At 51.9% G+C, this 11901-nt stretch overlaps 1 protein-coding gene across 2 annotated transcripts in view; it reads right to left on the bottom strand.

The window, feature by feature from the left end:
- Positions 1–6168: 6168 nt before the first annotated feature.
- The window catches only part of GART (phosphoribosylglycinamide formyltransferase, phosphoribosylglycinamide synthetase, phosphoribosylaminoimidazole synthetase), a 29113-nt gene continuing 23380 nt past the window's right edge, over positions 6169–11901 (bottom strand). For both annotated transcript variants that reach the window (XM_045852603.1, XM_045852604.1), the window contains exons 18-22: positions 11361–11498; positions 9184–9314; positions 8768–8909; positions 7713–7828; positions 6169–7609 (exon numbers count right to left, since the gene is read on the bottom strand). In XM_045852603.1, coding sequence (XP_045708559.1) covers positions 7418–7609; positions 7713–7828; positions 8768–8909; positions 9184–9314; positions 11361–11498 — 719 coding nt within the window. In that variant the 3' untranslated portion in view covers positions 6169–7417. The remainder of the gene's footprint in view (positions 7610–7712; positions 7829–8767; positions 8910–9183; positions 9315–11360; positions 11499–11901) is intronic.

Here is an 11901-nt window from a genome sequence, read left to right as displayed (position 1 = left end):
TTCCACCTTAGGGCTTGTTCAGAGACCCCTCCGTCTCTGGGGGAGGATGAGAGACACTGTTCTCAGTGCAAGAGCACAGGAAATGAGCACAGAACCCAGTGTGTTACCCAAGCTCCTTTCTGAAGAGGCCCTTCTAGATTAAATAACATTTCTTCTATTAAATAAAAGTAGGGAATCACATAATTTCTATTGACAGCTCAGGTTTAACTCTGCTCCAAGGGTGTCCACTGTGAGCGTTTGGTTCTGTCCTAGTTGTAAGGAAATACATACTGAAACATTTATGGATAAAGGGATGTGGCATCTGCATATTACTGTCCAATGATTTGGAAATAAACGCACATACGGAGCAAAGGGGCGAGAGAGAGAGAGAGAGAGAGAGCACACGCACAAACAGCAAACTGCATGGAGGGAAGTGTTAATCAGGAAGTCTGGGTAAAGGTCATTGGAAAATTTTTGTATTATTCTTGCAACTTTTTTGTATGTAAGTGTCTCACTTCTAATTTCTTAAAAATAATTTAGCCCTGGCTGGTGTAGCTCAGCAGATTGAGTGCAGGCTGCGAACTAAAGCTTTGCCGGTTCGATTCCCAGGCAGGGCACATGCCTGGGTTGCAGGCCAGGTCCCCAGTAGAGGCCACATGACAGGCAACCATACGTTGATGTTTCTCTCTCTTTCTCCCTCCCTTACCTTCTCTGTAAAAATAAAAATTAAAAAAATAATTTATACATTATTGCCAAAAACTGGAAGCAACCAAGATGTCTCTGAGTATGTGAGTAGATAAGCGGTGGTAGATAGATACATCTACACAATGATAAAAATAATAATAATTGAGTCCTGGCTGGTGTGGCTCAGTGGACTGAGTACCAGCCCGGGAAACTAGGTCTCTGGTCCAATTCCCAGTCAGGGCACATGCCTGGGTTGCAGGCCAGGTCCCCAGTAGGGGGTGTGTGAGAGGCAACCACACACTGATGTTCCTCTTCCTCTCTCCCTTCATTCCCTCTTTCTAAAGATAAATAAAATCTTTTTAAAAAAATTGAGTGATGGAGCTATGAAAAAACATGGAGGAACCTTAAATGCCTGTGGCTAAGTGAAAGTAGCCAGCTGAAAAGACTACATGTTGTATAATTCCAACCGTATGACTGGAAAAGAGAAAAGTATAGAGAAAGCAAGAAGACCCGTGGATTAAAAAATGAGCAAAGGCCTTGCATAGACATGTCTCCAAGGAAGAGAGACAAATGGCTAACAGGTATAAGAAAAGATGGGCAACATCACTAATCATTAGGGAAGTGAAAATCAAAACAACAAGGAGATAACCACATCACATCCCTTGGGAGGGCTACTATATATTTTAAAATCGTAAAATAACAAGCGATGATGAGAACATGCAGAAATTTGGCCCCTTTGTGCATTGTTGGTGAGGAGGTAAAGTGGTGGAGACACTTGTGATTGTTACAAGTGGGAATTGTTACTGGCGTAGAGTGGCAGAGGCCGGGCACAGTGCTCGGCATCCGGCACGTGCACGGGACAGACCCGCCGCAAAGACTGCTCCGGCCCAGAGTGTCTGTCGCTAAGGAGTGCTGAGACGCAGGGCCCCTGCTGTGGGCTGCCTTTGTGGTCTAGGTCACCCGGTCTGTGGTGCTTCGGGGTAGCGGCCCTCCTAACTGCTCCAACAGGTCTCTGAGCCTCATGGGTACTCCTTCATTGGACTCCGGGAACTCGGATCATCCACACTCTTGTCTCTGAGACGGAAAACTCTAAAAAGCAAGCAGGAGCTTTAGCCTCCTGAGTTCCGCCTTGCTTCACGTGCTCTTGGGAACCTAACTACAAAAGGCCTTTCCAAGTGAGAGGTAAAAAAAGAATAGCTATTACGGAAGTGCCAGTTCAGGCCGAAACCCCAGTAGCACTCGGATGAGGAGACAGAGGCCAGCGGTAGTGGCCAGAAAAGGAAGGGCAATGGCGTCAAGAGGAAGAAGGCAATGCTGTTGCTTCACATAAGCTAACAGGCGTTCATTCTAAACCATGTTCAATGTTCAGTTCACTAGTCCTTGTGCTGGGACTCCTGTCGGGAGCCGACAAACAGCCGACCTTTTCACACAGTCGGGTCGGGTGGGACGCGTCTGCACAGCAGAAGCGGCTGTGGCCGGGTCTCCTGTCTCTCTCTTCCCGTATGCCGGTCCCTATTAGCATCCGGTGGTGAGATTTTTGGACACCTGTGCCTTATAACAAAAAACCTTGCACGATGCCTCTGATTCTGCGTGAAATGACTTGCTGACCACTGACTAGAAGCCCCTAATAACCCCAATGCTGCCCACTCCCCCCACCTGGAAAGTTAAGGGTAGATTTAAACTATGGGCAGACCAGCTGCCAGAATGCTGGAGGAGGCCGTTGCTAGGAATGTCTAAGGAGTCACCATTCAAAAGCTCAAGATTTATTAGAACCACTGCCTTTCCCATGCCCTGGGCAGGAGCGGTTATTAATGGGACCAGGTAAACAGAGGAGGAAGGAGTTTTAATTTGAATATAATAATCTCAGTACATGGAAATGTAATATAGCACCCCCTAGATATGTAGTTAATAGATCTAGGCAAAAAATCATTTATCTAATTTAGACAATCTAATTTCTATAAACAATAACTAATTTTTAAATCACTCCTTGTATCCCTTTGATTTAGACCAATCTATAGAAAGTTAGTAGACATTTAATTATAGTCAGCATTTAAAAGTTTGTGCTCATATAGCTTTGTTGGCTAACTGATTAATGACCCTCTTGGTCAAAATAACCTTTGTTTAATATGATTGATCTGTGGGACTTCCTGTTCTTTTTGGTTATTTCTTTGTTTAACATGACTGATCTATAAAACCCGTGTTTTCAGAAATTATTTCTATGGTAACCGTGTCTGTTTTAATAATCACACTGTGCACTGAATGTTGTATCACCTACCTGATAAAAATAAAGACTGATTTTTCTCGGGGAGTCAGTCAGGTCTAGAGAGCCTGGCTGTCCTCCGGCACCCAGGTGACCGGGTGTCTACTTCATTCGTTTCGCCTGAGCCGTCCCTCCTTTGGGGACCCAGGGACCCAGGGACCTGCCGAGGCTGGACCCCGGCAGAGCCCCACCTGCTTCCTTTCGTCCTTGCACACAGCTCTTTGGGCCCCGAGGTCGCTTTCGGTTCGATCCAAAGGTTTGCACGCCCTGCGTGAACAGCCCAAGGTTTGAGGGCTGAGACATGCCAGGCAGCTCCTCTGGGACCGTAGCCCTGGCTCGATTTTAAAGCGGCTCCTGTCAGCGTTTTTCACACCCTGTCCTGCAGGTCTGGTGTCAGGTCGCGCCTCCTTCAGGGCCACCACACCACCTCGCGTGTTTGCACTTTGGTGGGGTGTGAGCCTCCACATGCAAGGAAAATATTAAGATGTCTCTCTCTCCTTGCTCTGCTTGGTCCTTCAGACACCGTTCTCCTAGCTTCGTGGTACCCCTCTCTACATGGACCCCTCCCTGGACCCCTGCTGCATGGCCTCTTCTTTCCAAGGCTTCTCCTTGCGCCTGGTGACAGTGTTCAGTGCGTCGTCTGCCGGCTGTGATCACTGTCAGCACCGACACCTGCCAACCGGCTCAGGTCAGTGCGAGCCTCCCTCTCTAAGCTAATGGCCCACAAACCCCTCACTGTGTTCGAGGAAGTCCCACCACCTCCTCTCTCAACACCATTCTCCCCTCATTTTGCAAAAGAAAGGCGCAGCTTTCACTTGTCCTGAATCTCACCAGAGTTCTGCGGACATCCCCAGGACACTAAAGGCACAACTGAAAGGTTAATTTGCTATGGGCGCTGAGAAAGAAATCCTTTCTAAAACTGGAGCGTTTCCAATACTTAGCTTTCAACAACACTGGAGGAAGGCCCAATAGATTTATCAGATGAATATTTAAAATGATTTTGATGATAGAGCTTTTGTTTTTGCATATAACCGAAGCAAAGGAATTGAATGATATTGCTGTGACAAGCCTTTTTTTTTTTTTTCATACAGTTTTGGAGTTCAGTGGTGCAGAAAATTTAAAGTGCAGTTTGACTTTCAGTGTCCACAAGTATTTCAGTGTCCACAAAAGGTACAAATATGTACCTTTTTTTTGTAAAGGGAAATAGATTCAGAATGACTAAAATCTCCATGCTGAGCAGAAAGGAAAAATGACTCATGGACACGGACAACAGTGTGGTGACTGCCGGGCGGAGGGGAGTATCAGGGGACTAAATAGTAATGGAAAAAATACAATAAAGATTGAATTAAAAAAGAAAAAAATAAAGCCCACTCTCCCCGCACAAAATCTCAATGCATTTATTGCAGTGCTCAGAGTGCAGGGGAGGCGCGGGGGTGAGTTAGCATTTTTGATACGCGGGCCCGCGAGGAGCAGCAGGTGAACACACGGAGGGGCTGAGGTTGAGGGCCGCCGTTCAGATGGACTGTCTTTAATATGCATTTTAAAAACATTTCTTTTTAGAGAGGGGACGAGAGGGAGAGAAACATCAATGTGTAGTTGACTCTCACACCCCCGCACTGGAAACCTGGCCCACAACCCAGGCATGTGCCCTGGCTGGGAATCGAACCGGTGACCCTGTGGTTCACAGGCTGGCACTCAATCCAATGAGCCATACCAGCCAGGGCTCTAGGTATGCTTTCTGTCACAAAGTATGGACTTCCTATTTTATTCATTTAAGTGACTTAATAGGCTGAATGTGAAATATAAGTTTGGTGTATTTTATAACATTAGATGTAATCTTTATATACTTCAAAACCTATGAATTATGTTTACAGTGACAGCCGTTCTCCTTTTTGTGGGAGTTTTGTTGATGGAGCACATACCACAGTCCACCCATTTAAAGGGCAGTTCAACTCAGCGGGTCTCAGTATGTTCGCGGGGTGATGAACTACCACCGCAGTTTGGGAACGTTCTCATTGCCCAGAAAAGCCCCCGGCACCCTTTAGTTCTCACCCCGAATACCTCTATCCCCACAGCCCAGCCCTGGGCAAACACTGATGTAGGCTGTCTCTCTGGATTTGCCGCCTGGCTCTGAAATTCCACGCGGACGGACGGGACCGACCCTGTGGCCGCCTGGGCCCGGGTGACGCCACTCAGCGCAGGGCTCCAAGCTTCCCGCTGCGGTGCGTGTCAGTGCTCACGACCAGACCACACTGTCAGGTCGTAGCTGATGGGCACTTGGACGGTCGGATCCACTCACGAATTTTTCACGCTGATTTACAGCGGGCTCCAGGTAAAGGCAGGCAGCCCTGTGTTGTGGTATACACGAGGCGCGCGGGCCTGAGAGAGAAGGGCTATCGGACACGTCTCTCCAAGCAACGGTGGAGGCCAGGATTCACAGATGGACTACCTGGTCCGAAGCAGTGCAGGCAGTAAGCCGGCTTTAAAAAAAGAAACCTGAGGTTTTAGGACCCTTCCTGAGTCACTGGCTGTTGTACCCCCCTCAGCTGTGGGGCTGAACCTTTGTCCCAGGGGCTGCTGAGCGGGGCCCCCACCCTAGTGTGCGAGGCAGCTTGGCTGTCTGACCCTGGCTGAGGGCGGGAGGGTGACCCCAGCTTCGCCTATCAGATACCTCTGCCTGAACGTCCAGCCCGGACGACTGCCCCAGAGGCACAGGTGGCGGAATGCATTTGGTTGCGGGGTGGCCGCAGGCCCGGCGCTCACGGGAAGCAGGGCCTGTGGGGCCAGCTGCTCTCTGGGGTGCGATTTGGGCTGTTTCTGGCGGCTTACCACAGGAGAGAATGAGGGGAAAAAGTAATGAGGAACTAGCAGGACATTGTTAAACTCGGTGTAAGTAAATACTGCTATGTTGTACTTGAGTTGTTTAAAAGTTTGAATAGCAGTGGACAGTAAAAAAAATGGAGAGGGAGTACTTAGAAATGAAGTCTCTCTTAGAAGTAACATTCCTCTTGAGAGCACTCGGAGCTGCCACTCGAACCCCTTCTCTTTGGTGGCTGCAGGTGACCTGCAGGGCCCTTTAACCTTGGGCACCCCACTGTCTGCCCCCACCCCGCAGCGTCACTCTGCCCGACACTGTGTGGTCAAGGGTGATCTCATCTCCTACGTACACAGAGAAACAAAGACATCAATAATGACAATGTCCATGTTCGGTACTGCACCAAAATAGTGACATATTTTCACTCCTTTTAACATTTTTATTTTTGACTTTTTCTGGAGGGGGAGGGAGAGGGAGACAGACACTGACGTGATAACACCGACTGGCTGCCTCCCGAAGGCACTCAGACCAGGCATCGGACCTGCAACCCAGGCACGTGCCTAGACGGGGAATTGAACCGGCGACCTTGCGGTCCGTGGGACGATGCCAACCCACTGAGCCACACCAGCCGGGTGTTTTCAGCCTTTTTTGTGTCGTGACGTTTTCATAGCTTCAGTGACCTTTTCTCTTTGAGTGTCCCTGTACACGCACCATGTCCAAGTAACACTCGGGCCGTCGCAAACAAGACAGGGGGACACCTGTTAAATGGCCTGGCGCCGGCCAGCACTATGCCCGCTGTTTTCCAGTGCGCTCTGGTTTCTGCCGACCAGGTGCGCGGACGCACTGTGGTCCCTCCCTCCCACCCCGAGACTCGGACCCCGCTCTCTCCCACGGGGTCTGGGGTGCTGTGCGGCCGTCAGCATCAAAGGAAGGCCTAGAAGTTCCGTTTCTGAAGTCGTAGGTTTACACTGATTCGTCTTACATCTCGGTTCCACCCTCTACTTTTAAAGTAGATTTTATCAACCAACATTTTCCTTTAGATATTTTAACTTTCTATATACTTCACAGGACAGTGGTTTAGCGCAAGCACACACACACACACACACACACACACACACATGCTGTATATATTTTTATGTATTTTTAATATATATATAAAAAATAAAAAATAGGTGCTAAATAATGTCGAGTAAACTCTCCAGAACCAAAGAGCCAACTGTGTTTACCGCGAAGGGGCCTCCGGGAGATGGTGCACCCGAATCTCCGCTTACCGGGCGGCAGCGGCTGGCCGGCCAGTCTGAGGAGACACCGGGGCCAGGCAACTGCCCGGCCTGCGGAAACCTACCGGGACCAGCGGTGACACTGGGCAGAAGAAGGCGGTGAGAGAGACGAAGAGTTTTGCTGTCTCGTTTGGCTGAAAGCGGAAGGCGCTCTGAACGACTAGCGGAGCTCTGAGCAAGGAGGCCGTACGCAGGGAAAGCCAGGGACCACGGGCAACGGCACGTACACGCGTGGGGTGTGCCGCGCCGGCCCTGCCTGTGACGAACCTCTGTTCACTAAAAAATGGCCGAGGAGGTCAGGCAGGGTCCTCTGTGCTCCCAGCAGTTTTCCCTCGGGGCCGAGCGCATGGCGAACGCCACTGTGCAAGCAGCCGGGCCTCCCTCCCGAGCCGGGCAGCCTCAGTCCTGCTCGGCGTAGCAGAGCTTGCCATCTTCCCCGAGCCGGACAGTCCCGCTGGCCACCAGCTGCAGGGCTGCGGGGAAGATTCTGTGCTCCGCCAACTTCACCCGCTCAGACAGAGTGGCGACAGTGTCGCCCCGCTTCACTGGGACAGCTTCCTGCAGGACGATCTGTCCGGCGTCCACCTCTTCCTGGAAAAGGAAGCATGATCCACGTTGAACGGGACTTTCCGGCCGGCACAACCTACCTCTGAGTGAGCAGCAGGACCTCTCCGGTAGACAGAGACATACTCACAGCCACAAAGTGCACAGTGCACCCCGTCACCGTGACGCCAGCGGCCAGGGCTTGCTCATGGGCGTTCGAACCCCGGAAAGAAGGGAGCAAGGACGGGTGGATGTTGAGCATTTTCCCTGCGAAGTGAAAGCACGGTGGTCAGAGTGGAAGCGGCCTCTGGGTTCAGGCAAAGGCACGCACGCAGCCCTGCCCAGAACCAGGGGCCAGAGGGGCAGGGCTCCTCCGGGGTGGGCGGTTTCCTAGCGACGAGGGCAAGGGAAGCACCGGCTCTCCCCCAGGGAGGCCCTGCGGTGGCAGCTCCCGCCTGGAGCAGCTGGAGACACCCGGAGACACAAGGACCGGTCTCCGCAGGGGCTGGGCTTAGGCAGGGACAGGGTGTCCCATGTGGGTCCTAAGGCCCTGGAAGAAAACTCAGCCTGTGGCTGGCGTACACTCTCCGGGAGTCCCTGCACGGCGTCTGTGTGCTTGACCTTTCCCCAGGCGGCACGCCCACCGGCCAGGTGCTGGCTCAGTTAGTTCTGGGCCTTACGTTGCCAGAGGCACTGCCTGTTTCATATTACACCACAACTGCAGTCCCTTCGGGAAACATTAACTCTCTGGAGAGAAGAAAACATCTACTGCCCACAGGCACACACAAAAAACGCCATAGGATGCAGTCAGAATTTTTCTGGAAAGAGGCTCTACCGCCAGGGACTGTGTTTTCTGGCAGCAGTGCCTTCGCTGCCGTCCCCTGGCAACAGCCTGCACTTCCCAGGGAGAGCACGGGCCACCGGGGGTCGGCTGCTCTCGCTTCTGACGTGTAAAGAAGTCTCCTGTGAGTGATTACTGGGGGATGAAACACTACTTTTGTAGTCTAGGGAAGAAAACCGAGAGAACTCAGGACAATCTGCCGTCGGCAGGCACCCTGGGGCTGAGGCAAGGAAACGGCACCGTGCCCCAGGCCACAGCGTGCGTGTCACCGTAAACACGTCACTCCCTGGGGCTGCCGGGCCAGCCAGCCGCCCGCAGTCCCTTTCACGTGGCTTCTCAACGTGGCGTCAAACACTTTGGCTTACCGTTCCACTTTCTGACAAAGGGGCCAGATAAAATTCTCATGAATCCTGCGAGGCAGACCAAGTCCGTGGAGAACTCTTCCAGGACTTGGTCAACTGCAGTGTCAAATTCCTCACGATTTTTATATAACTTATGATCGATTACCTGGAATAGAAAGAGAAGCATGATTTTTTTCAGTGAATTACCAGAAAATGACTTAAAACTTGACCTTTATGCAGACCACACGTGACTTCCTCCTGAACACCCCCCCGATGTCAAGAGTGAGGGAGCAGACAGGATGCAGCGGAAAGGCAGGCCCAGCACCCAGCCCGGACCAGAGCCCCTCAGGACAGGCGCCCCCAGCCCCAGGGCCAGTGGGGGCAGGAGACGAGCCTCAGCACAGCCTGCAGGAGACACCCGCCCCGCCCGCGTCACTCACTCTGGTGGGGATGCCCGCTCTCTCGGCCCTGTCTAGGCCGGCCACGGCGGCTTTGTTGGAGACGACGACCACGACGTGGGCGGCGCTGCCTGGCTCCCGGGTGCCGTCGATGAGCGCCTGGAGGTTTGACCCTGCAGAGGAGGGGAACACACGGGAGCGCAGACTCCTTAGGGAGACAGAGGTGCCCTTTAGACAGTGTAATTCAGGGCTCTAGTTGTCCCAGCCTGCGGGTCCGTGCCAACAGGGAGGGGGCGAAGGTGGGGTGACCAGGAGGGGAGGAAGCCCGGGGAAACACCTGTGCACTTTGTGTAGAGGGAAACACTCTCAGACGGGGGCAGGCCCGTGGGGTGTGCGGTCTTCGTGCACCGACCACGGCCTGGGGAAACCAGTAACTCCTCCCACTGCGTCGTCGTTACAGACGCTTCCCAAACATGCCGGATGGCCCAGCCTGTGCACCCGCCCCTGAAGTCGGGGCGGGACTCGTCCCCGCTTCAGGCCCACTGCACAAAGCCCTCGTCTGGACTGGGGGTGCACTGTACTTCTGCCACGGCACCCCGAGTCAGGCCTCCCACCCCGTCCAAAACATCCCTACCGCTCCTCGACACTTTTCCCCCTAACTCACAATCCATGAAATGTATGGATCCCTCCTATTTTTTTGGATATTTTGCTCTAAGAAAGAACTATCAGTCCTGGCTGGTGTGGCTCAGTGGATTGAGTGTGGGCTGCGAACCACAGGGTCGCTGGTTGGATTCCAGGTCGGGGCACATGCCTGGGTTGTGGGCCAGGTCCCCAGTGCGGGGCTGTGAGAGGCAGCCACACATTGATGTTGCTCTTCTCTTTCTCCCTCCCTTCCCCTCTGTCTAAAAGTGAATAAATAATATTAAAAAAAAAGAAAGAAAAAAAAAAAAAAAGGAAAAGAACTATCATTCAGCCCTGGCTGGTGTGGCTCAGTGGATTAAGTGCTGGCCTGTGAACCAAAAGGTGGCCGGTTCGATTCCTAGTCAGGGCACATGCCTGGATTGCAGGCCAAGTACCTACCTAGGGGCGCACGATAGACAAACACACATTGATGTGTCTCTCCCTCTCCTTCTTCCCTTCCCCTCTCTCTAGAAATAAATAAAATCTTCAAAACAATCATTCAGCATAATGAGCATTTAAGATACGAGGACAATATGCTCTCATGTCAATTTATATAAAAGGATGTGACTATTTTTACATAATTAATGAAGCGTTATGTTTTCCACGAGGAAACAGTAAACGGTGCAATGTCTGTCTGATCTCTTTTAAACTCCTGACGGCAAACCAAGGCAAGTGGCTGCTTCGCCTCTGCCAGCAACGCTGACGTGGGATGAAATGAGGAAAGGAACAGCCCACCAAGGCCCTCGCCGTAGGTCCTCTGCTTACCAGCGGTGTGGGCCTGAGTATTCCGAAGTCTTAAAATGGACCTGAAAAGCAGTTACACTTCTGGGAATGTATCTTAGAGAGATGACCAGATAGGCACTCAATGTGAATCACGAGAACATTCAGAGCAATGCTACTTACAACAGTGGGGGAAAATAATCACGCTAAATCCATCTTAGAGAATGAGATACTCTTACTACTTTACTACTCTATCCACAAGAATTAAACACAAATTGCATATCCTTTTCATTATTAACAATTAAAAAAACGCTCTACTATTGTAAGACTTAACTACAAAAGAAACCGCCATCTCCAGACTCTGTGTTTTCTCCTAGTTTTTCTTCTCGCAGCCGCGTCCCCGGAACCCTCCCCGTGCCCGTCCAGAGGCACGGAAGCAGGAAGCACGTCAAATGCGTGGGAACAGTGGACCATGTGTGGGGACAGTGGACCCCCTGAGGACACCCGAGGGTGCAGGAAGACACCCCCTCAGGGCCCGCCCCAGCTGGCCGAGTGCTCAGATCTGCAGCGGGGGGGGGGTGTGTGTGTGTGTGTGTGTGTGTGTGTGTGTGTGTGTGTGTGTGTGTGTGTGTGTGTGTGTGTGTGTGTGTGTGTGTGTGTGTGTGTGTGTGTGTGTGTGTGTGTGTGTGTGTGTGTGTGTGTGTGTGTGTGTGTGTGTGTGTGTGTGTGTGTGTGTGTGTGTGTGGCTCGGGCTCGGTGGGGGGAGGACGGGAGGAGCATTTCTCCAGCGCTGCGGGAGAGAGGAAGCCGCACCTCACCTGTTCCCGAGATTAAGACAGCCACTCGGGCCTGCTTCGGTCGGATGGAGGAGGGGCTGTCCACCACGCCGTTCTTCAGCGCTGCCGGGTTCGCGTGCATGGCTTCCATCAGGTGCCTGACCTTCACTCGGGGGTGGCCTTCGTTTCAGACGCATCCAGTAAAAGAGTAAGGGACCATCGGGCATGAACAGTGACAGCAGAAAGGAGAGTACTTTATGAAACTTTGGGATACTGTATTTTACTCTGAAAACAAGATATGCAAGGACTAAAACAATAGGCCTGTATTACGTAACACTCCTCATTCATAAAAACTTCCTTGAGGTGAACATACTGCCTACCTAGCTAAAAGCCACAGGGCACGAGTGTGTCCAGGCCTGCAGTGGATACACGACCGCCTGCCACGGGCCTGCCCCTACCCCCCGAATCTGCCACCTGCCATGGTGGTGTGAACTCCTGGCCTCAACGGTAGGCATGCGGCCACGCAAGGCCATTGAAATATTTGATACAGGGCGTTGAGAAAGAGAGAGCACGGCTCCTTATT

This window comes from Phyllostomus hastatus, unplaced genomic scaffold, assembly GCF_019186645.2.
Source record: "Phyllostomus hastatus isolate PE091 unplaced genomic scaffold, TTU_PhHast_1.1 phas_contig_948, whole genome shotgun sequence".
Lineage (NCBI taxonomy): Eukaryota > Metazoa > Chordata > Mammalia > Chiroptera > Phyllostomidae > Phyllostomus > Phyllostomus hastatus.
This window is presented reverse-complemented; position numbering and strand designations above follow the sequence as displayed.